The 23,990-nt window shown below is 42.6% G+C and overlaps 4 protein-coding genes across 4 annotated transcripts; all 4 read right to left on the minus strand.

The window, feature by feature from the left end:
* Positions 1 to 529: 529 nt before the first annotated feature.
* Positions 530 to 4,258, minus strand: marc1 (mitochondrial amidoxime reducing component 1). The gene is made up of 7 exons (XM_076978746.1): positions 3,869 to 4,258; positions 3,401 to 3,571; positions 2,769 to 2,934; positions 2,164 to 2,304; positions 1,818 to 1,879; positions 1,657 to 1,728; positions 530 to 1,269 (listed from the first exon to the last, which is right to left on the minus strand). Exons 1-7 carry the CDS (start codon positions 4,108 to 4,110, stop codon positions 1,155 to 1,157), a joined length of 969 nt encoding a protein of 322 aa, XP_076834861.1. The 5' UTR covers positions 4,111 to 4,258; the 3' UTR covers positions 530 to 1,154.
* A 266-nt stretch (positions 4,259 to 4,524) lies between these two features.
* kcnk3b (potassium channel, subfamily K, member 3b) lies at positions 4,525 to 9,595 on the minus strand. Its single transcript, XM_076979071.1, has 2 exons — positions 9,167 to 9,595; positions 4,525 to 7,263 (listed from the first exon to the last, which is right to left on the minus strand). The coding sequence occupies exons 1-2, from the start codon at positions 9,447 to 9,449 to the stop codon at positions 6,392 to 6,394; spliced, it is 1,155 nt and encodes a 384-aa protein (XP_076835186.1). The 5' UTR covers positions 9,450 to 9,595; the 3' UTR covers positions 4,525 to 6,391.
* An 870-nt stretch (positions 9,596 to 10,465) lies between these two features.
* ezra (ezrin a) lies at positions 10,466 to 19,231 on the minus strand. The gene is made up of 13 exons (XM_076977620.1): positions 18,808 to 19,231; positions 16,515 to 16,598; positions 15,525 to 15,620; positions 14,710 to 14,984; positions 14,516 to 14,599; positions 14,242 to 14,388; positions 13,838 to 13,934; positions 13,336 to 13,499; positions 12,925 to 13,055; positions 12,659 to 12,819; positions 12,381 to 12,473; positions 12,011 to 12,256; positions 10,466 to 11,705 (listed from the first exon to the last, which is right to left on the minus strand). Exons 1-13 carry the CDS (start codon positions 18,817 to 18,819, stop codon positions 11,541 to 11,543), a joined length of 1,755 nt encoding a protein of 584 aa, XP_076833735.1. The 5' UTR covers positions 18,820 to 19,231; the 3' UTR covers positions 10,466 to 11,540.
* A 287-nt stretch (positions 19,232 to 19,518) lies between these two features.
* Positions 19,519 to 23,896, minus strand: tagapa (T cell activation RhoGTPase activating protein a). The gene is made up of 10 exons (XM_076977619.1): positions 23,761 to 23,896; positions 23,200 to 23,278; positions 23,003 to 23,056; positions 22,558 to 22,630; positions 22,189 to 22,346; positions 21,919 to 22,080; positions 21,688 to 21,797; positions 21,391 to 21,559; positions 21,103 to 21,211; positions 19,519 to 21,011 (listed from the first exon to the last, which is right to left on the minus strand). The coding sequence occupies exons 2-10, from the start codon at positions 23,224 to 23,226 to the stop codon at positions 19,915 to 19,917; spliced, it is 1,959 nt and encodes a 652-aa protein (XP_076833734.1). The 5' UTR covers positions 23,227 to 23,278; positions 23,761 to 23,896; the 3' UTR covers positions 19,519 to 19,914.
* Positions 23,897 to 23,990: the final 94 nt, after the last annotated feature.

Here is a 23,990-nt window from a genome sequence, read left to right on the forward strand (position 1 = left end):
ATATTAAATGTACAACCCAAAATTTAATGTCACCAAATCGAAACGGATTAGGTTCTTTTTGGGTCGTGGTGGGTGGGCGTGAGGACCCGCAGTTCAACCCGTGGGGGCCGCGCGCGCGTTGCTTTGAGCAAGAGCAGAGGGCAGACAGAAGGCAAAGAGAGGCCCACATAAACACAGCAATGCAGGGTGAGGAGGATCGGTATTCTCGTGAAATTTAAGTCGCTCCAATAAAATCCCTAGAGCCCGTTTCCAAACCCAGCACAAGCAGTTGATTTAATGCTGTGATTTTAACAGCAAGTGCAAACAAAACACATGCTGTTTGTTTGCAGTGAGGACAGTGCATGATTATCACAATAATGTCGCAGCACTTCGGGAATTGTAAAACTCATCCGATTATATAACTGACCGAGTGACATCGTTTATAACCTGTCAAACTATCACATTGTAGGAGACAGGCAGTAAATCAGAACTAGCTCCATCCCTACCTGATGAGTTTAAAGAGAGGGAAAGTGCATGAGACCTTCACGACTTCAGTAATTCAGAATTTATTAAATGATTGCAAAAATACACAAAGTGATTCTGGCTATCCACAAACGGGTAACATTACAAATAGTGGGTATAAAAGATGTTACATCAGCTCACATATATCAGTTATTTAGATTGTCTTATGCAGCTAATTCCATTAAATGTTCACTAAATGGAATTCCATAAACAAGTTTTATATTGGCAGTATATGAAACTGAATATTGATTGATTACAAAGCATTTCACATGGGTATCAATGCACATGTTTATACAATGGTTAATCAAGAGCAGAAACAAAACTGCTACCACAGTTAATTTTTTTAAATCAACAGTGACCAGCTGGTTATATTTGAGTACACTTTCTTTCATGACGTATTTTTTTAGTTCCATAAACACAAAGAAAAAAAAAAATTCCTGTAAATACTTTAGTGAAATCAGTTAATGAGTAATCGTTACAAATGATGCATATTACTGAACTTAACAGCAGATTACAAAATAGTGATTGGATAATTGTATTCCAAAGTCAGCAATCCCACCTAACAATTTTCAGCTATGAAACGTTCTTGAAAACATTTGTCAACCGCCATCGTGCACTTGAATGCACCATGCTTTGCACTTCATTTTGGTACTTCAATAACTAATTCTGTAGACTGGATCACCAACATGGATGACTCCAGTTTTCTTGACAATATAGTACTGCCCAAACACTGGAGATGTTTTCTGTGCAGGGTCGATCAGTCGATAACTGGAAAGTAAATGGCAAAGCCGTTTAATAATAAAATAAAAAGACAAAATGCCCTGTGCAAGTTAGTATACACAGAAAAACCAAATTCATTTTAGATGTCATTTAAATAGTTAGATCATGACTTTACTGAAATGGTGTGCATTTTAAACATGTACATGTAATAGGTAAGGTTAATCAAAACGTGAACATGATCATCAGTTGGATATAACAAGACACCGAGCCAATGATTAACAGAGAAAGTGTGCCAAGTTCATGGAGGAACCACTGAATGATAACAACGCAGCCACGAAACCCACAACCAGTCATAAACACCATTTAATACTTCAACCATACTGCGCTTTTCAGCACTGCAAGGTTATCACATGTGAGACTGGTCAATTCACTTACGTTTTGAGAGTATTTAGTGGCTCTTTCCTACCGATGATTCCGGTTTCAGGATCAACAGTGGTGAAAATGCACCTGCAAGTTTAATAGACACCAGAAACAGCAATCACAATGCATGCTGACGGACAGCTGAGCAGAGGCCAGTGTTTGGCGTGATGAACTACCTTCCACAGCCCATGACACGCTGTAGCTCCACCTGGCCAATCTGAACGTAATCCCATGAATCCTATTGAAGAGGGAAGACAGATAAAAGTAAAGAAATTATTTTACAATCCAATGTCTTGCATTTAGTTCTGAGTGTGAAGTCAGTTCTGGATGGCCGTTTTGAAAATTGTATTGGATTCCAGGTTTAAAATAGATTTGAGAACAATTGCTGACTGCTCATTCACAACAGCACATTGGAGTGAAATGAACAGACTCTTAATCTTATCTCATGAAATAGCTCTTTGTAAAGAAGAAAAGAGTGAAAAAAGTGCTATCGGTATGAAGGCACAGGAAATGGCATTTTACCTCAGAGAAAGGCCCACAGTCACTGACTACGATACTGGGTCGGAACCGGCAGGCAGAGAAGTCGTGGTCTAGCCTGCTCCCCAGGTCCTGTATAGAGGCTTGGGTCATCAGCAAGACCGGAGCAGCATCTGGGTAGGCCACCTAGAGCACCACAGGTCAGCGCTAACTAGCATGTACTAAAACGGTATGCAAGTGCATGAGGTGTGCATTCATTGATCATTTATGCCTTTAACTCATTATCAATTTTAACAATGCTACAATGTTGGGACAGAGAAATAAAGAAGGATGCTGCTTTTTTATATAGAGGTTTCAGCTCTAAAAATATTAAGATTTTAAAAGCCTTTATACTTTAAATAGCATATATTAGACAATTCGCCAGCTCCCCTATCCAGAACACCTTACAAATAGATGAGAGGAATTTGGGAAAGAAGGATTTATACTCCTCCAGGAAAAATGGAAACGCATTCCTGCACATAAGACAACTTTGCTTTTTGTGTCTGTGAAATAAGATCACCGCAAAGCAGCAGCGGGAATAGAGCAGTGCGGAGGCATCACTGGACATGGCACTGGAGCCATGTCTGTACGGCTGGAGTTTGACTGCAAACCTCGATATCCTCGGGAAAACGGGAGTCTTGCTTAGCAGACTTCCTCGCCTTCAGGTGAGGTTCAAAGTGCACCAGGCGAAAGGTCACACCCGCTGCCAAATATCGAGTGAGCCAGTTAGACACCTCTTCCCCACAGTCTCTGCCTTGGGTGTCTGAACTAAACACTCTACAGTCAGAAAGGGCACTTTTCAGCAACTTTTGTCATGTGAAAACAGAACGGAGACATTAACACACAGGATTACATTCACAGTATTTGGCAGACGCTCTTATCCAGAATGACTTGCGTACATTTGTCAATCTGGCATTGCACTCGATCTCTATTAGATTTTGAATGCCATGGTAGCAACTACACCCGTTCTACAAGGTAATATGTAATTACACAATTACAGAAACGTAGGCGTTCCTGCAGCAAGCACATGTGTAGAATTCGGTTTCCAAAAACAGAAGACCATGGCACCTTTTTGTAACATGATTAGATTTGGTTTGTTAATTTTAGTACCAAATCCCATAGCTACAACCTACAGTTCAAAACTTGCACACTTGACTCACTCCTTTCAAGAATACACAACGCTTACACCACCATATACGGATGTATTCAATTATAAAGGTTCACCCTGTACTTTTGCAGCTACCTGCAGTTAAAGATGGGATTTGCTTGCTGGTGTAGTGGGACTCTTAACTCCTCCATCTCAGGACCGTTGAGACAGAGCTGGCCGTTCTCACAGGTCAGTGAGACCAGAACCAGGCGAGGTTGTTGTCGTCCAGTCACCATGTGGCCGTCTTCCGTAATGACAAGCCAGTGGCTACAATGAGAGACACATGGTAACTCTTCACTTTTCTCCGTCTATTGAAGGGTTAATCATGGCAATTTCAGCTGGCAAACTAGTCTAACAGCCTGGTCGTTACATTTAAGATTAGCCTCAGAAATATTCACAGCGGTTCACACGTTACGATACACCTCTGTTGGTAAATGTTTGAGGTTTATTAGTCCGCCGAAGTTTTAATCAAATCGTGAACTATTGCAACCCTTAAATTTGTGGTATACTCGCGCGCGTGTTTGGCAGTTGTTTTGTTGTTTGTTTGTTTTTTTTAAATCTCACCGATCCTGAAGCTCTCCATATTTCAGTCCCATTTGCAGACATTCCGCCGTATGTACAGACACCGCTTTTCCAGATTTCATAGGATGAACCAACAACTGAGAAACTGCTCCAACGCGAGTTAACTTTTTTTGTTTCCAGATGTATTTGTATCCGAGTGCGATTCCAAGCAGGGCGACCGTTGTTCCCGCTATATAGAGAGCGACTTTCTTGTTTTCAGTAAATAAATCAACATAAGACTCCATCTTCGAGTTTTAGTAATGCACAATGTGTTCGTAAAACCGAAAAAATAAATAAATGGGTGTTTAGTGTCCTCAAAGATTTTATTTTGTGTACACAGCGCCACACTGTTTCGGAGTCTGTTGGAAACGTAGAGTGAAAATAGCTCTGCATTCAAACAGGCCTATTAAAGGAACAGATACTTATTTTCTAGTTAATTAAGTCCTTAACGGGATCCAGCAGCGCTGGCCCTGCAAGATTCAATATGAACTGAGCCTAACAGATATATTTTTTATTTGGTGTTACTGAAAAACTACTTTTTAAAAATCTAATTCATCTAAGATAATTTTGAAATTGTACACTGAACAGTTCAAATAAAATAAAAATACAACAAGTGGTTTAAGGCTTATGTTTTTTATTCATTGAGGAATAAAAAAAGACATTTCTTTAGTCTTGTGATGTTAAATACGGAACCTCATATGGCCATCAGGACAAAACCTGCAACTACGTTGTACATCACGACCTGGCCCCAGTGACCTGCCGGTCAGAGCTATTTTTACAATTTCCATGGATGTAGATATCTCTGGCCAGGGTAAAAAAGACCATAACAGATGCTCCCTCCATGGGGAGGCAATACAGGCATTTGTTGCAATGGCGCTCCTTCTGTTGCGGTGTCATGCAGGTCTAATAGCTCAAGGCGAAGACTTTCTCCTTGGCAGCATTTGAGGATGGCACACACGCCAGTGTGGGCCAAACATAGCCTGGCCAGCAAGCCCCCTCTGAGGCAGAGGGGAATACTCAGGACATGGTGTCCAGATCTGAGCTGAGAGTAGGGGCAGGGACCTTATGGGATAACGGCTTTATTTCTTCTCACAGCAGGTCAGGCCTAGGTCAAACTTGCTGTTTAAGCATCCAGATACTATACACATATATCTATATATAGATATATATGGTAAATAAGTGTACTCTGTTTCAGTTCAGGGCAACAATTGTGTGATTTCCAGATGTGCCCAAGCAATATGACACTGTATGATTTGTGTGATCCCCATTAACCTTGCTATATTAAGCTTATCCAAAACACACAAAAGCATCTTCAGGCATTCATCGTCTTACATCGTCTTTTTTCTCTTGTACCTTGCTCCGTGCAAGTTTGTCAGGATAATATACAGTAACGTTCTTCGTAAGGGGACACTGCTCCTGACAGAGGGTCGACGGAGCTGGGCAGAGAAGTGGAATCATGTAGACATGCCATCTGGAGCATCACGTAGTAGGTGTTTCATTTCCATGGTCACAGTCCAGCCTTGTACAGTATATGGAAATGGACTACTCTTTACAGTATTTGTAAATCAACAGTACATTAAAGGTGTTGTTTATTTACCTACATTCAAAGAAGAAATAGAAAAATGAATGTTGGTGTCTGATATAATATTGCAAATCACAGAAATTTTAAACAAAGGTAATAGCAGGATCAAATAGACATAAAACAACTGGTTACATGAAACAGCAGAGATTACTCATAAAAAGGTGTGATGATTCATTAATATGACACCAATATGTTATACACATTAAAAAATATATATTTCACAGAGAAACAAAGAAATAACTTGGCAATAAGTCACATTTACACAGTGTTCCACTAGCCTCCAATGTAGTCAATCAGCCAAGATTAGTTGCCAAATTTTGCTCCGTGAGTTTTGGACTTATGATACTGTTATCTGTATATGCACATGAGCTATAAACAGCTATAAACCATCTATACAAATCTAACACCATTTGGCCATCTGTCACACCTTGGCTGATCAACTGCATTTCAGGTGTGTAGAAAAAAATTGTAAGAATTTGTGCCAGTTTGATTTTCCATCTATCCTATTCCTCTAAATAAATTTGTGATACATGAAACATTATGACACATGAAGAGTCCAGGTTTGACCATTTCTATGAGGAAAATAAGGTATGAAAATAAGGTATGCTGTTGGTATTCTCTTAATAAAGCACTGTTAACATATGTTTGCACAGTGTATTGCACCATGTCCGGGAGTATTTTGTAACTCTGAAGTAGCAGAAGTGCATTGTTACTCTAGTTAAGGTTTACATGGTCTCAAGAGGAGACCACTCATCTTCACACACATGACACATGTAAGTGTTACTGTGTCTTTAAGACACAATAATTTCCGACCTACTATAACTTTTCTCTTTTCAGTTAAACTTACAGTGCTTTCCAGCATTTTTACATGAACGCATGCATGTAGGAGAAATGTACCGCAACAGTTTTGTGAGCCTGTACCTGTCTACACCTGAGCTAGATGTCTAGACAGAGCTGCGTCTCTTGGAGAGCAGCCTGAATGGGGACATGCTCCTCAGGTCTGCGGAGACGGTGCTTATGGCCGAGCAGCGCTGGGGACTGCACACGCAGCCGATGGAGCCGGCCTCGAAGAAGCGCCTTGGAGAGACGTCCCCCTGCTCCATCAGCGCGTCGCTGAAGGACAGGTCCTGAGGGAGCATGACCATCTTCTCCCGGCTCTTGTACCACAAGCAGGAGCAGACGGTCTGGAAGTGGAGCACCTCGGCGTACACGCTCTTCAGGCCACGCCTCTTGGCGTTGCGTTCACGGATGGGCGACGCCTGGGTCCCGGGGCAGCGGGGTGGCCGCGTGGCCCGTTTATCACGGGCCAGCAGCGCCCGCTGCTCCGCGTCCCTCCGCTCGTCCTCGGCGTTCATGGTCATGAAACGTAGCACCACCAGATTGAGGAAGGCACCGATCACCGTCAGGCCCATCAGGATGTAGACGAAGCTAAAGGCCACGTAGTGCGGGTCGTTGTTCAGGGCGTTGTCCTTCTGCAGCGCCACGTAGTCACCGAAGCCGATGGTAGTGAGCGTGATGAAGCAGTAGTAGAAGGCGTGGAAGTAGCTCCAGCCCTCGTAGTGGGAGAAGGCAGCTGCCCCCACGCACAGCGTGCCCACACAGGAGAAGAAGCCGATGGTCACCATGTTGGCCATGGAGACCTCCGGCCGCCGCAGGCCCACCAACTTCTTGGCTTTGTGCAGCAGGAAGCGCACGAACGTATTGATGCGCTCGCCCAGGCTCTGGAACATCACCAGGGTGAGTGGGATGCCCAAAAGTGCGTAGCCCATGCAGAACGCCTTGCCTGCATCTGTGCTGGGAGCCGCATGGCCGTAACCTGTGGCAGAGGCAGAGCAGCAAACAACACAAGAACATCAGGGATCTCAAGTCAGCCCATCACAAACCAAGATTTAAAACATTTTTGCAAATCAACACAAATGGTAACAATTCTGCTTGGGAATGAAAATGCTGACTCAGTCTCAGTTGGGTTATTTGATTATTCCACTATTCGATTATTCTACTAGAAAATCAGGTCAGACGAGGCTTAATAAATGCCCAACACCTGCCACAACACTTGATGTAGCTTCAGTGTGGGGGACGCAGCCGTGGTGGCAGTTACACACATAGTAAACATGTGCAGCTCAGTTAGACATTACAACACATTGCCAGCATTAGAAGGAAACCTTAATGAGGCAGACTGGTTAATGTCTTAATGTCTGTTTCTTACCAGTGGCATTAAGCTTGTGGATACCTACCACGTTTATTTATACTAGCTGTGTTCAAACACACGAGTAAATATTAGGACTGTCATCCATTATACTTAGCTCTCTCAATATTATCACAATGATGTAAATGTTCCAAAGTGGGGCAGACTAATATGGCATTTGATCTGAGATATACAGGCAGTTTGTGTGCAGAATCCAGTGTTCCATGGTGAACGTCAAGGCTAAATGACCTCAGGGCAAACATCTGTAATGCAAACACTTTATCACCAGAATAAAATCAAAATAGCCTCAAAATCCCTCACGTAATGTCAGTCCTGAGAGCAAACGGCAGCCAGACATTAAAGAACAGTTGCACAGTACAGTACAGTAGTTACAAGTAGTATACAAGATTATATGAGATTTATCTTTGATGTATCCAGTATCTGAAAATTCATCATTACATTAGAAATGTAATGTAATTCCATTTCAGAAATTGCATTTATTACTTGTATTTGCTACTTGAATGCAGATTAATATAAGCAAGACACATGAAAAGTATTTATTGCTATAACCACGTGCATAAGCCAAGTGTTTATCTTTTTAAATATTTGATGGCTAGTGACAACAGCCTGAAGTTTCTACAATAGGTTCTTCTAAAAAATAGATAATTTTCTCGTTCACCACAGTGTTTTTGTGACAAAGCACTGATCGGAAAAGTCAGCATCAGTGCAGTAGATTCTTTAGTTCCCATAGTATTCTTCTCATTTGACTCCTTGCCTATTAGTATGACATTTTTTATGTTTATTGTTAACAGTTTATTTTTCTATAATAATTTCATCAGTTGTTTTTTTGTGGGTAGAAGTTTTTGACCTATACATTTTTAAGTTCTTACACAAGTACACAGCTTCTGTATTTATAGGGATGCTGTCTGCCAAAAGAACCTTTCAAACAGGTTCTAATCTTTCAAAAAGGTTCATTTCAAAAATGAAAATTTACCAACGCTAACCCCAACATTAATTCCATACAGTTTGCTAGTAATTATTTCACTGAAATGCGTTTAGAAATACGGTGTAGTAACAGAACACATAGAAAGACAAATGTTAGGATATGGTTCTAAGTTTGAGTTTACATTCTTTGCACGTGATTTCTAAACCAATAGATTTTTAGCCACTGTCACCTAAAGATGAGGCATTTGTGAGATATTAATCATCATTAAGACACTCTGGTTTATTACATCAAATAATGCATAGATTTGGGGTGTATTTAAACGAGCTTCAGCAACTTTTAAATACATAACAGCTTAGGCTGGTTGATAGCGTTGATTTAGTAAGCAACAGTAAGACAACAGCATGAAGTGTCAACAACCTGGTGTGCGCGTCCAGTGCGAAGCTACTGAGCAGTGGAACAGAACAGAAGGACACAAAAACGTCGTAAATGTTGAATCCCTCGAGGTTTTGCGATTTTGGAGGATGCCAATAAAGTTTAAGCACCTGGACTAAACCATTACATGTATTGGCACATAAAGATTTGTCCTACCTATCGTCGTTATCACGGTGATGGCGAAGTAAAACGACCCGGCGAACTTCCACTGGACTCCGGCTTTGTGGGGCTTAAGAAGCAAAACCACTCTTTCAATTTGGTCAAAATCTATTTCGGATAGATTGTATTTAACCATCAGTTGAAATTTTCGATAATCCAGCTTTCTCTTCTGGCTTCTTTCAAGCTTTGACTCTAAAGCATCGAAGACTCCCGCTCCAATAAGTAAATAGGACAGGGTGCAAATAATTAAGGCGAGTGTCCGGACGTTTTGTCTCTTCATTTTCCCTGGTAGCTAAAAATATTCCTCCGTTTTTAAATCTAGACTGAGTAGACGAAAACTTTTGTGATTCATTTCCCTACAGAGGCACGAAGGATTCTCCGACGGAGGGTCCCCAAGCAGACCTGTCACGAGGGACTACTATTAAGAATGGGCACGTTGGCCGGGAGCTGTTCTTTCAGCACCACCCCCCAAGGGATCAAAGATGCATACCATATTTGGTCATTTGTTCCACCGATTTAAACGCGCCGGTCGTTAGGGAGCACGGGAAAAGGTCTGTTCATATCTATGAATACATGAGAATCCATGGGTACAATTTGTGCTTGTAGCCTAAGTGGGCTGTCACAGCGTATCACCATTGGCTTGTCCTAATATCAAGTTTCGAATTTTAACTATTATACCTGTGGCGAATTTTATCTGTATTAAAAGTTGTGTCCATAGAAATCAGCAGTCCCTCAAAAGAATAATGATACCTTAGTAAAGACAATTGTTAATAATTTGTTTTAAATTGTTTATTTTATTCGTATATTTCAGTCGAATATTAGATATTTCAAGTTCGTATACTCATACAAATATTAACGTGTATTAGCATTTAAAGGACATAATTTAAAGATGTATTAATTTGATTTGTTAATTAGCTACGTCTTTTCAGGGAAACTCAACATGTTGCCCAGTTGCAGTAAATGTGACATTGTTGACCTAGCATATATTTAAACAGAAATGGTTTCCAGGCTTCATAAGTTGTTGTCTAGCAACATAATTAGCTAGTCCTTGAGTAAATATTGCCTTCTCTTTATGGACGCGCGTGGACGACCTCTTTGCATAACAATTTGCTTTTTAACAAGCGCTCTGGACGTCAGTGCGCATGTCACTGTCGCCCTTGTCTTATAGCAGTACCATTAAAAAGTAGCATTTTAAAGTACCATTAAAATGAGAACGCAAAACTACTTTCCCACTAGTCAATGAATAAATCCCGGCGTCGCAACAGAAAAAACTGTCATGTAATGTGTATCTGCCAGTGCCAGGATTGTAGTTCTTTATTTCCTTTACAAAACAGGTAGGAAAAGAAAAAAGAAGGAAAAGAAAACAAATGGTCTGTTTGGCAACAAAGCAGGCCTTCACGAGGCGTGACTGTAACGTGAGTTAAAGGTATTAAGAGTGGAACGTTCTGTGCATATTCAATGATACACTGTTGTCATATAGGCTTACACGGGAAGCTACTAAAGTCTTATAAAAATCTTATTTAGAAATACAGACTTAGATGTCTCGATGTGTAGAACATGAGAGATTAAACAAAGTGGGTGGGTGATCAAACAATCAAAATGACCATGTAGTGTAAAGAATAACATAAAACTGAAAACCAGGTCCACAGTGACTTCTGTGTTATGACCTGTAGCATGTTTGCATCTGAAAATTATAGCAGTTAGGGCTTGTCAGTGTTTAAAGCATTCATCACCAAAACCCAGGCTGGTGTTTTTCATAAATCTAACTCAGGGTGGCAGCAAACAAAACTACTTCAAATAAGAATCAGAGAATAAAAGGACCACTTAATTTTAAGGCTTTCTGACAAAAATCGATTGGATGTAAATGTTCAGTGAATGGAGAGGTCTGATTTTACACCCATTTTACAAATTCCTAGAATAAAAGAGGATGAACACATTCATTTTTAAATCAAATGGTTATATTTGGACATTGTGTACTTGTATGATATAGTCCAGTGGGTTAGGATTCTACACCAAGCAAGTGATCCCCAAGAATATGAGCATGCTGGGATGCAGAATATATGTATAAACCATAATATTGACCATAATCATAATGATGAAAATAATAATATTCTTCCTTTCTTTTGACCGTTACCATGAGCGAGAATAACATCCCAGTATTGCTCACTCTACTCATTTCCCCACCATGGGGAATATATCAATCTGTCCAGTGGTCCTACCATGATTAAATAACGTTAAGGCTAAATACTTGAACAGCTAATGTAAAGTGAGACCATTTGTGATAATGTTGCATAGTGCACCCTATAAGAGCAGAGGCAGTAGCTAGCAGGCTGCGGGCTATGACCGAGGGCGTTCAGAGGGGTTAGAGTCTCTACAGCGCTTCGAACTCGTCTATCCTCTGCTTGGTGTTGCCCATGCGGATCTGACGCAGCGTCTTGTACTTGTCTCTGCCCACGCGCATGTTCTCCGTGTGCAAGATGTCGTTCTGTGTCTTCATGGAGTCGTCCCGCGCGTCAGCCAGCTCGGAGCTCAGCGCCTGCGGCACACATCCACACGGGTTGTTTACTTTAGCATGCGAGGCGTCCCGAGGGACGGATGTCTCCGGTGTTTGTGTGCACGTGAGTGTGAGTGTGAGCGTGAGTGTGTGCGTGAGTGTGAGCGCGAGTGTGCACGTGAGCGTGTGTGTGAGCGTGAGTGTGAGCGTGTGCGTGAGTGTGAGCATGAGTGTGAGCGTGCGCGTGAGTGTGCACGTGAGTGTGAGTGTGAGTGTGAGCGTGAGTGTGTGCGTGAGTGTGAGCGTGAGTGTGTGCGTGAGTGTGAGCGTGAGCGTGAGCGTCGTACCATGAGCTGCCTCTGCACACGTTCGTTTTTCTCCGCCTCGGTGACGCGCTGCTCCTCGATGCGGCTGTCCTGGATGCCTCCCACCAGGAGCTCGGCGCTGTAGGTCCTCGTGTTCTCCTCGTGGTCCTCCTGCTCCGCCTCCACCTCGTCCGCCACCATCACGGCCGCCGGGGGGGCCACGGGGGATGACATCACCAGCTGGAGCTCCTCACGCGTCTTCAACAGATCCTCCTGGACCTCCTTAGCCTGGGAGCAGCAGGGCGCACGCAGCAGATTGTGACATTTGAAAAGACGGAACGGGAACGGCGGTTCTTATGGCCGCGCAAACGCTCGAACGATACTCGGGTTAAGCAGGGAAGACGTCACGCACTCTGTTCTGCCACTGGTCAGCCTCGTCTTCCTTCACTTTCTTGGCCTCCTCCAGCAGGGCGATCTTCGCAGTGTACTCAGCCAGTTCTGCAGCCTTCAAAGGCAGAACAGGACAACGCGCCAACTAATCATCACTTGTGACTACATACCTTGCGTTATTAGTTTTAAAGTAGCTAATAAATAATCCACAGTAGTTACTGAACAATATGCCTTCAGATTAATAACTGAACGATAGTCCAGGAGGTTAAGAAGAATCGACCTCATCCTGACGATACCCACCAGCTGCTCCTGGTTCTTCATCTGGTCCTCAGCCTGCCTGGCGAGCTCCTCTTTGGCCAGGAGAGCCGCCTGCCTCTCAGCCTCCAGGCGTGCAGCATCCTGCTCCACCCTTCGTCTCTCCTCCTCCAGCCGCAAGGCCCTGTCCAGCTGCTCCCTCAGTTCTACGCAATGCACATAAGCCACCAGCAGGGGGCAGCAGTTATGTCATAGTAATAGGAATATAATTTCTTTAATCACAAAGAACAAAAAGCACCAAAAGAGGGTACCTTTCTCAGCTCTCTTAGCTTGCTCCTCATACTTGCTAAGCCTCATCACCATTTCTTGCTTTTCTCTCTCCATCAGCTCCTTCTCTCTCTCAATAGTTTCTCTCTTCTTCTTCTCATTTTCCAGCATGGCTCTGAAAAACACATTCACTCACCATTAGCGTATTAAAAATGCTACAGGGGCATCAATTTTTAATTTATTTTTATTTTTTTAAGCATAACCTCATAAGCACACCCAGCCCATTCTCTGCCCGGGAGCAACAGTGCATAAACAAAAAGCCTTTCAGTACACCAACAATATTGTTCCATACAACAAAAGCAAGCGGACCAAAACAACACGTCCTGCGATATCAGCGGAAGGCATCAATGATGGTACGTGCATGACAAAAGTGTTGTGGGAGCGTCAAAGCGGACCTCTCCAGCTGCCTCTGGTGCTTCTCCTCGCGGGCCTGGGCCTTCATCTGCTGCACCTCGATGGTGTCGGGTTTGCGGCGCTGCATGTACAGCTCGTGGTTGCCCATGCACAGCTGCAGGATGCGTTTGTTGACGCGCAGGCGAGGGGCGTAGAACACAAAGTCCTGTGAGGGGCGGGACGTGGAGGAAGCAGAGGGCCAGAGATGTGAAGCGCGTGCCAGAGATCGGCCGCCGCGTACGGTTTCGGTTCTCGCCTCGCGGTCATGCCGTCTGGGACATCCCCCAGTTCAGTGGGTTAAACAAGGTCACAAGGCATCTGACATCATGATCTATAAGCATCTTATAGTTTGGCTTTACTTTGTGTTTAAAAAAATCATATTGGTCATAGTGAGTCATATTGGTATTGGTATGTGTTGTCAAATATAACATAAAACTGTCTAACTGAATATGATTCATTAGTTGTAAATTTCATAAAATAAATATCGAAGGACATAACACTTACTGGAGCCTTTTTGTCAATAGGTTTAATGACAAACTTCTTGTCGTTGAATGAAATGTTCCTGATCTCACTCCAAGGGAACCCGATCTTTGGTGTCAACCTATGAGATAGCAGGAAAGAGGTCAAATTACTCTCAACCTTCAGTAGAATTTATCCGTGAGATCTTTTTTTGCCAAGTTCATGGGAGCAGCTGACCTTAGGTGTAATGACCTGTCGACAGCATGAGCCCTGCGGCCATGTGTGCTCCCCACACCAGGCCAGACTGACTTACTCCAGGGGTCAATGACTGAACAGCCAGTGGTTGCGGACACACTAACCCGAACGTCTGCTCGACAATCACACTCCGATGCCAGTTGCCATTCATAAACAGTGAGTGATTCTGCTCACCAGATGTCAGTCAAGCTTACCTGTCATCCTTCTCATATATGTTCAGGCCAAGCGCGTCCACCCCCAGCCACAATTCTGTTCCTTTCTTGTTCTTGATTTCGAAGTAGTTGACTCCATACATTTCCAAATCTTGTGCAATTTTTAAGTACTCTAGCATGGCATCATCCCTAGGGACCCAAAAAATATACATATTATGTATGTGTGTGTGTGTGTGTGTGTGTGTGTGTGTGTGTGTGTGTGTGTGTGTGTGTGTGTGTGTGTGTGTGTGTGTGTGTGAGAGAGAGAGAAATGTACTTTAGCATGCCCCTGTGCTCCTCGTGCCAAACTTGGATCCTCTCCTCCCATTGGTCTTTGGAGAGCTTGTGCTGGTTAAGCACCCTTTAAAGAGAGAATACATCATATATTAAACCGAACCACTGAACTAGTGCCCGAGTCCTTAACACCTCCAAACGCGAAAACTCTGTTCCCTCTAACACTCCAAAACGCACCTCTGGGGGAGCAGGCACTCTGAGGAGAGGTAGCCGGCTTTGTGCGCGTCCTTGGAGAAGTCTCCATACTTGGCCTGCACCGAGTAAGAGGCCAGCAGGACGGCCGTCTCCGGGGGACAGTAGACGCGGTCGCTCAGGATGCCGTCCTTCACCTGCAGGAAGAAGAGCTTGTGCGTGATGTCCTGGATGAGCTCCTCGGCCACGTCCTCGGGGTAGTACTTAGCGCGGAACATGAACTGCAGGGGGCTCTCACGCTTCACGTCCTGAGATAGAACCTAGGACAACACGTACGGCAGCCGGTTGGCACAGTGACATTGTTATTATATTATATACTGGTGTATTTATACATATTTCATAATGATATATGTTTCAACAAAGACAAACCAACAAAATTATATATGTGTTTATGTGTCTTTGGAACACTTTTATATACATTCAAATGTACTTAAAGGTATATTTGAAAATATTTAAACTATAATAGATTCAAATATAATACACGTCAACCACTGTGCTTATACTTGAAAGGCCAGTTTTCAGGTACATGTAGCTCTGGACGAGAACAGATTTTCAATGGAGATTCATCTCTCACATTGTAATTTAGCAAAAGACAAGGCTTAATCTATGTCTGGGAAATCAGCCAAAATTACTCACTAGTCAAACCATGAGATCATGTGACCTGAGGTCTGAATGGTCAAGGCTTTGTTCAGTATGTTGATGGATTTTTTCCAATACAGTGACTCACCTTATCTAGTCCTTACCGATCTGTGACAATAAACATATTACTTCTCAAACACAACAAATACTGAAGACAATACCTTTTTTTCCATTTTGAGCCAGCTGTTATATCCTTTGTTGTCCACATACTGCAGTCCAAAGTACCACACCTCACGCAGACCCACTGTCTTCACCACCTGAGGTACAAACGTTTTCCAGTCACTACAATGTAATTCCAATGCAATGACACAATAACACATGAGTGAGGAAATGAAGCTTTATGAGTAATCGCTTAAGTTATGTTTATTACACTGGTATCAGGTATTAAAGGTGAGACACCCTCATCTGTTGAAATACCACGGATGAGAGTGTTTTTAATCAGGGGTGAGAATGTTCTTAATCAGGGGTTAGAGTGTTCTTAATCAAGTGTGAGAGGGGTGAGAGTGATCTTAATCAGGGGTGAGAGTGTTCTTAATCAGGGGTGAGAATGTTCTTAATCAGGGGTGAAAGTGTTCTTAATCGTTCAGAATATCCAGAAGGGTGTTTCCCTCTCCATTCCCAACTAATCAATACACTTTTCAATGTATTACAAGCACCTGTGGTGGAACTACCCCTTTTCCACCATAACTCTGACATCTTATCAGTGACAGGACCAGGTCCGGAGCCCCCCACCTAGAGGCTGTATGTCATGTCATAAACACTGTGCCATAAACTAGACGTTTAACATTGTTGCCACTGGTTACTTGGCTGGACAATATTTGTAAAATGATTCGCACTCACGGGCTACCCCTTAGCACATGGAGGGTAGCCAGGCAGCCACGGACTTAATGTGTAACAGCAGGTTGATTTACCTGCAGCCTTCATGTTTGTTAACCTTTTGTGTAGATTCATTGTCTCATTAAAGACACCCAGCCCAGCGTCTATTGTACTTTCACCATTGAAATAGTGGGAAAATATAACAAAAAGCATGGCATACACCTGTAATTATGTGAACATGGACAAGATCGGTCCCTTCCACACAGGACTTTCTACTAATGTCACATGACTGTCTGCTTCTTGTCTATAGGTTGGTAAGGTCAGCTCAAGCTCACCTGCTCAAAGAGCTGTTTGCCGGTAGTGACGGACTGGATGGCAAATTCCAGCTCCGCGTCCATTGTAGTTACACGGACATTGACCTGCAAACACATCAGAAACAAGAGGGTCCTAACCGAGTGATGGGGTAAAAAAGAAGAATTTATACGATTTATGCAAATATGGGTCAGAACACCAGATGGTAAAGATTTGGGGTTGCTAGGTGCACACTGATGAACAATACCTTACTTGTTTCTAGGGAAAGGAATTCAGTCACCTGTTCAACATGGCTAAAATAATCAAATATCAGCAGGTCAAACAGAAACAAGTGTTCTATTACTTTCACCGTTAAGTGAGCTCAACGTGACATCAGCAAAAAATTAGTCTCAAGCACTGTTCTTGCAAATCAAGCCCAAAGACTGCAAGTGTGATAGGGTCTAAACCTGTAGTAAGAACAGTGCAGGCATTATAAAGCACAGAAGCTATTAATTGCACGACAGGAACAAATTCTTAACCTTATGTTTCAGGAGTTTAAAATCCACCAAGCTAAATTCAAAATGAGCTCAGTGGTGGTGAGTGGAAAAAGCTGACACTCCAACCTGAGTTGCACAAGGGTTCAAAGGGGTTTATCTTTACAGCATTGGAGTAAGTTCATAAAGAAGTTGTGTAACTCTGACAACTTCTGAAGCCCTGTCAAGGGTCACAGTGTTGTTGTAAAGTCCCGAATAGCACATTCTCATTCAAACCTAGACCTTAAATTACATGTTACAGACAGGTCTGAGCCCGTAATTCAGTAGCTAGATGTGAACCACGTCAAGTGATTAAATATGACATGTGGCAGTAATAAACATGTAGACTACATCCAAAACAAGCACATCCATCAGCATAGCAGATGTAATAATATATAATCTATAAAGCTTTCCCTCACTACTGGGATTGTCTCTATAGGCTAATGCTTGTTTAGTAGTCCTCTACACCTCCCTGAGCTACTGCAAACTATTTATCAGACCTGCACACTTTATCTGACTTGAAGAATGGGTCCCGTCTACGTCAGGACTCATGGTGACCTCTATACGTTGGCTTTCTCCTTCCTGTGGAGCACAGAGACCTGTTTTTTTTCCCACAGATCACAAGTCACTGTGTACACACTACTCCACTCAAATCATTTCCACAGTGTGTTTGTGCCTAACACAGGAACTTTTGTTCCTATTCGTGATTGTGCTGCGGGTGATAGAGTATCTGTGGAATCCGAAACCTAAACGCCTCTAGCTCAGTAGTATAGCACTCTAAATGGGCCAGGGAAGACACTGAGCTCCGTTAAAGTTTTTTTTTTTTTTCAAAGAGTTGCCTAAGTTGATCAAACCCATTGCGCTTTATGAGCTTGCCACAAATTCCAACACGCTGGAAATTTGACTGCCTTAGAGGTACGCATTTCCGTGATTTAAATATATGTTTGGCAGACCTGATACTTGTCATCTGAGATACATACTGAGATTCCATGGCAAAGAAATATTCTTCTGACAGGTCAACGGTGATATGACATCATATGCTGACACTCATACACTGTGCCTTAGACAACTTTATTTAGGTAATATTTTACTTTCCAGCATTCATTACACCTGAATGTGGCGCGATGATCTTAACTCACTGGATTTAGTTAATATGTAAAGCCACATCTTAGTAAAGCATGTTAAACATATACCCTGACTGCTGGTACCTGCTCAGTTGTACAGTAGTATCATTTCACACTGCAGCTCAGAATGCGATAACACGCTCGGGCCTAGTGCGTCTGCACAGGTGCAGAATCACAAAGTAATAAAGAAATTCTTTATCTCGGTTTTACAGGTAGACATCACTAACTACGATATCTCTCATCACGAAATATAATATTGCTGGCTGAACTACATTTCAGTTTTGAACAGTATGGCATGATGTATCAAGGCTATTCAACACATTCAAAACCTGTCTGCCATGTAGGTAACATCTGAACTATGTTTGGATTAACTGTTATAGCAGACTGTTGCCGTTGATGTCAGAGAAGGCAACAACCACTAGGCCTCATAATACTATTTATTGATCAAGGAGTCGTTCATCAGCTTTAGTTCCTACCCATTTACTTGGAAAGCAAATCCATTAGCCCAACAAATTATTTGGTCATTCCTCGGTTGGCGCAAAACGTATTGCTAAAAGATTTTTCTTTGAGTTTCGCAGTACACCAATACCGACCAAATAATCTACTCATACTTTCAAAAACTGTGCATCTCAATCAACAGAAACTTTAAAAAGACGACTATAGCAAAAACAAGAACTTACTGGCTTAGGCATTGTCGCTCCTCCTGTGAGTGCTCAAATCGGGAAAGTTTGCGGGTGAGATCGGACCGAATCGCCTTTCTTTGCCCGTTCAGCGCACAAAGCGAATGATCCGTTTAACGTAAGACTCGCTCGGTTTGAGGTTCATTTCTGACTCATTGTCAATAGACGGTGTCACAGCCTCGCCCCGATAATGCCTACGATAAGTTGGAGCGCGTTCAAGTTAAAGAGTGCCAAGTCTCCACTTAACAGGTAAATACAGCACCTTGAGAAATGCGACCTTTGTCCTGTGAGGGTGAACGTCGATAGCGCTGCTGGCTTCAGCCCTCTTCCGCCACCCGGCATTAAACACGCATCTATAAAGGCTGACGGTCGTATACCACACGGGCGGAGATACGAGTCTCCTCTCACAAGTGCTACAGGATAGTTCCTGCTATTGTTGATCATGTAAACACCACGGACACGCAGTCGTAGAAGAACAGGGAAGGTTTATTGCAGCAGACAGGGAAATAACATATGCATATGTCATTTACATATTCGCCTGCTTTAGATGTGCACGGTGCCGAAATATTGCAACAGACCACACGGTTATTCATCTCCCGTGTGTTTGGCGTGTCCAACAGTGGTTTCGGAAATCCGTCCCGTGACTCTTGATGGATTATTAGGCGTGGCTGACACGCAACAGTTTTTATGTTTATATACACTTTCCCAAACTGCGTTCTGACATCATTTATTCAAATTTGACATTATTTTGCTTTTGTAGTGATGACGTCATTTCAAAGTGCCTTTGTGTGTTTTGTTGCTACGCGGGATCACTGAACAAACAGTGGGATATAGCTTTAAGACGGTTATCACAAGGTTGTAACTTCAAAATAGACCCAAAAAAAACTGGCTACCTTACAATTCATACAGGGCGATAGATCAACAAATATGAATTTTATATTGACTTTACAGACTTCTAAACTTATAAGCTTCTCAGAAGCTCATAGAAGCTGTTTTCTTTCAAAGTTATATTAATATCTGCTTTATTACACAAAGCATAGAGTCCAAATGAAACACATCTGAAGTAAAATATGCCACAGATTATACATGTAAAGGACATGGTATCTGTCACACATATGACTCTCTGACACTCCAGTGGCTGCCCAACGCCAGTTGCTGACCACAAGTTGCCAGATTGGTGGTAGACACTTCAGTCTGTCTTGATTCTGGTGAGACCGCAGTTTCAGGTGAAATATGAGTGCTCTCTGCACTCTCGCAACAGTGAATATCGCTACAGTTTTTCACGGAGCAAGAATCTGCTGACCCTTCAGCAGGGTGTGCAGACTGACCACATGTGTTCTTTGACAGACACCTGGCAGCCTCCACAGTCAGTGAGCGGCGTTGCGAGAGCATAGGGTGACCGTTGTCCTCAAGGGCCTGCTCGTAGGACGGAGGGCTGCTCGGGACCCTGCTATCCACCTGCTGGAACACTTCTTGGCTAGACAGGCGTTTTTGCAGGGCGGCCCCACTGAGAGGCAGCACTTCAGGGAGAGTCTGGCTGTGTCGCAACACCTTCTCAGCTCTCTTGCTGGTGCCACCTCGAGCAAAGCTGGCCTTCGTCCGAGAGTTTGTGGCCTTCATCGACTGGGAGCGTTTTTTGGGGCTCTCGGTGAGGGAGTTCCCCTGTGGCATCAGGCGGGCGGGGAAGGACTGTTTGCGCTGGAGGGCCCGTCGCTGGCTGAAGACAACGGGGGAGCTGGTGTGGAAGGAGGTGTCTGAGGCACTGGAGACGGTGCTCTCCAGGGAACTGGACGAGCAGGAGCAGTTAGCTTTAGAGGTCCCTTGGAGCTGAAGCTGACCAGAAGTCCACGTGCAGATGTTCCCCTGTGCAGGTAGCAACCTTCTGCCGGACTCGAACAAAACACACTCATCGGAGATTTGCTTTGTCAAACGCTGGTCATAAAAGTTCATCTCTGTCTGACTCCTGGTTAGGGGCGTCTGGTTTCGAACGCCTTCGGTAAAGATGATTGCTGGCTCAGAGCACCTGCGAAAGAATGGGTTGGCAGTCTGTCTCCCCACAGCACCATGTGAGCAGGAAGTCTTCTCATCACGCAGAGGTTTGTCTTCAGGATCAGAATGGACAGCACGCATGTCTAGGACACTCTCTTTGCTTCCGCTTACATCAGGGTCATTACTGTCGTAGGCAGAGTCATGGTGGAAGGAATCTGAAAAGACCCACAAAGAACATGGTCAACAAATCTGGTGTTTTTTCACCATGCAAAGCCATCTGTTTGAGTACAAAGGAAAGTGTGCTACCTTGATTATCAGTCAGATCTTCTTCATCTGAGTCTCCAAGTTGTGTCAGTGAATCCTCACCAAATATTTCACAACAGTTGTCAATTAGGAACTGAGTCAGGTTTGAGACCTATAAATTACATTGTAATTAGTGTAGTGACATACAATAAGATGGACTTTTACCCATTAGACTTCACATAAAACACAGTGGTCACAGAGAGTTGCTTAGCATTTAATACTATGTAACATTTTTTACAGTTTAAAAACATTAAAAATATTTATATCATAAATAGGCAGGACTCTACTTACGTTTTTCATCATTTCCATATTGTCAGTTCGGAGCAAGTTGGGTGAAACACAAAGGGCTAAATTGTTGGAATCCATCTTGTTTGTAGCTGCATTCACACTTATTTGATGCAGCATACCAATCAAATGTTTCAAAAGGTGAATATTCACTTCTGGAAGGTTATTAACCACCCTTGGAGCAGAAAAAGCAGACAGAGAAAGAATAAACTATATATAACAACTGAATTTAGACTCAAACTGATAATGTAATGTATAAAATATGTCATTAATGCTGTTCAACATCCATCCAGGTGTATCTACCTTTGAAGCTCAGTACATCTCTCATGCACATCATCCTTTTCCATTGCTGCCATCCAGGTGTGGTACTGTTCCACCACCAGTAAACCACCTGGAAGGTGCCTCAAAAAGTCCTGCCATTTACCCAAACAGAGGAATGATATGAGCACATTTGGATATGGTAGACATATTTGATCTCAATGAGGTATTAAACAATGATGTTTATTGTTAAACATGCTTTAGCTAAATTAGTACCTTGAGAAGATCAGCAAGCAAAATCACTGGCTCGTCTTTTAGATGCACTTCTACCCCACTGTTGAGTCCCTCCTTGATCTCCTTAAGACGCCTGGCACTTCCTGCCTTCCTGAATACTCCCAATGTGTGCGGGCCACGTCTTCTTAAAACCGAGAGGATGTCCTGAAGAACAGACCAGTGATGAGGAAACATTGGTAAATACTACATAACATATCTCATATTGCATGAAATACCAAGAGATTCTAGAATGCTCTTTGTGATGAAACGTACCATAATGGGTTTTGGAGGACAAGCATTTTTTCCACAAATATCAGTGAGAGCTTGTCCAAATAATGATTTTCTTTGGGAAGGCACAGCACATCCAGAATCCATATTTTTTCTTTGCACTCGGCTAAAAAGGCTCCTCCAACGCTTTCGGTTGATATTGTCTGTCACACAAAATAAATCCATAAATCCATAGCAGAGATTTGACTTTCAGAAATTCAAATTGACGGCAGGACTCGATAGCATGTTGGGTATTACAAATAATTACAGTTTTCACCTAGTAAGCCTTATCTTTTCCTCAAAAGTATGTAGAGTATTGTCAACACTGGTACAGTCTGGAAACTAAAACAGTGGAGAGAGATTTTTATAACCTACCAGAATGGGCAGAGTTTACTGAACTGCCCTCGTGTGTCTCCTGAGGAAGGGGATGTCCCAGCATCAGATGAGCCTATAAAAAGAAAATACATTCAGATCGAAAAGGTCCTAATGTTCTCATACCAGGCTTGGCAGACACAAACATGGTCTTTCATGTCACTAAAAGTGCATAACTCAATCACAGTGAGAAATGGCTTTTCAATTCTCAGTATTCTTAGGTATTTTTGCAAATATTTTACCATGTAAGATGTAATTTTCATGAATCAAAGTGCCTGAGATTCAGATGATTAAGGGTTTTGTTATGCAAGTTTTAGCCTTAAGAGATACCTTGCCTAATCTACAAAGGTGTTTAACAAATTAGTAGATCACCTTCTTGAACCTGGTTCACCTCATGTGACCCGTATGAAGTGCTGTATGCATAAGACATGAAGTTGAAAATACTTACAGCTGGGGCTGGCATGATGAATAGATCCATCCTGTCCTCAAACTGTGATTTTGTCTGAAATTAAAGAGGAGGACTAGTTCTTATCTTGTCAGTGAACCAACATAGAACAGCACAGACCAAACACGCACTATTCAAACTCCCTGATATCATTAGAAGACAACAGCCATGGACAACTAGTGGCTGAAGGTAAAACGTACCACAACGTGGCCACTCAACACCTTCATAAGTGCGCTGAGATGTGAGGTCTGCAAAACACTTTCTTCTCTTACAAAGTACCTGGAAAATGAAAATTAATATGTTAAAGGTACATTCAGAAATTGTTGCAATTGAATCTGAGCCACAAATGTATGAAGTATGAATTATAAATATAAAAAAATAAAATATGACAAAAATATTTTCACCAATATAAATAAAAATATAAGAGTTTGACTACTAGTATATTACTTTGTGTCTTCATGATCTGAAAATGCATGTCATCCAGTAGACAAGTGGATAAAATGATTATAAAATATAGAAAATGATTAACATGTACATTATATTCTCTTTATGTGTGCCATAATGGAGAACGAATGGTTAAAAATGATGTGCTGCAGTAAATAAATGTAAAGAATACAAATGTGTAGATGTAGAGGTCGTGTAAAAATCCATATGGCATAAAACTATTTTAGTTTTAGTTTAGACTTCATGATTCAGCACAGCTTAAGCCCACGGATGCAGAGTGTAGGTTTCATCACCATAACATAAATATTTTCTCTTACCTTTGGGAAGCATCCAGGTCCGTTATTCCTCAGTGAAAGCAGCCGCCCAAACAGAAGCAGCATGCCACTAGAACACGACTGTGAGTGACTAAACTAGAACAACCCATTACATGCTACAAATGAAAGTGGGTGGGCAGAGGGGAAATTCTGATGTGCAATGGAGACAGGAAGTAGCATCACGGACTCCCACATCAACCACCCCCAGCACCTATGTAGAGCAACAACACACT

This window comes from Brachyhypopomus gauderio, chromosome 17 (assembly GCF_052324685.1).
Source record: "Brachyhypopomus gauderio isolate BG-103 chromosome 17, BGAUD_0.2, whole genome shotgun sequence".
NCBI classification, from domain to species: domain Eukaryota; kingdom Metazoa; phylum Chordata; class Actinopteri; order Gymnotiformes; family Hypopomidae; genus Brachyhypopomus; species Brachyhypopomus gauderio.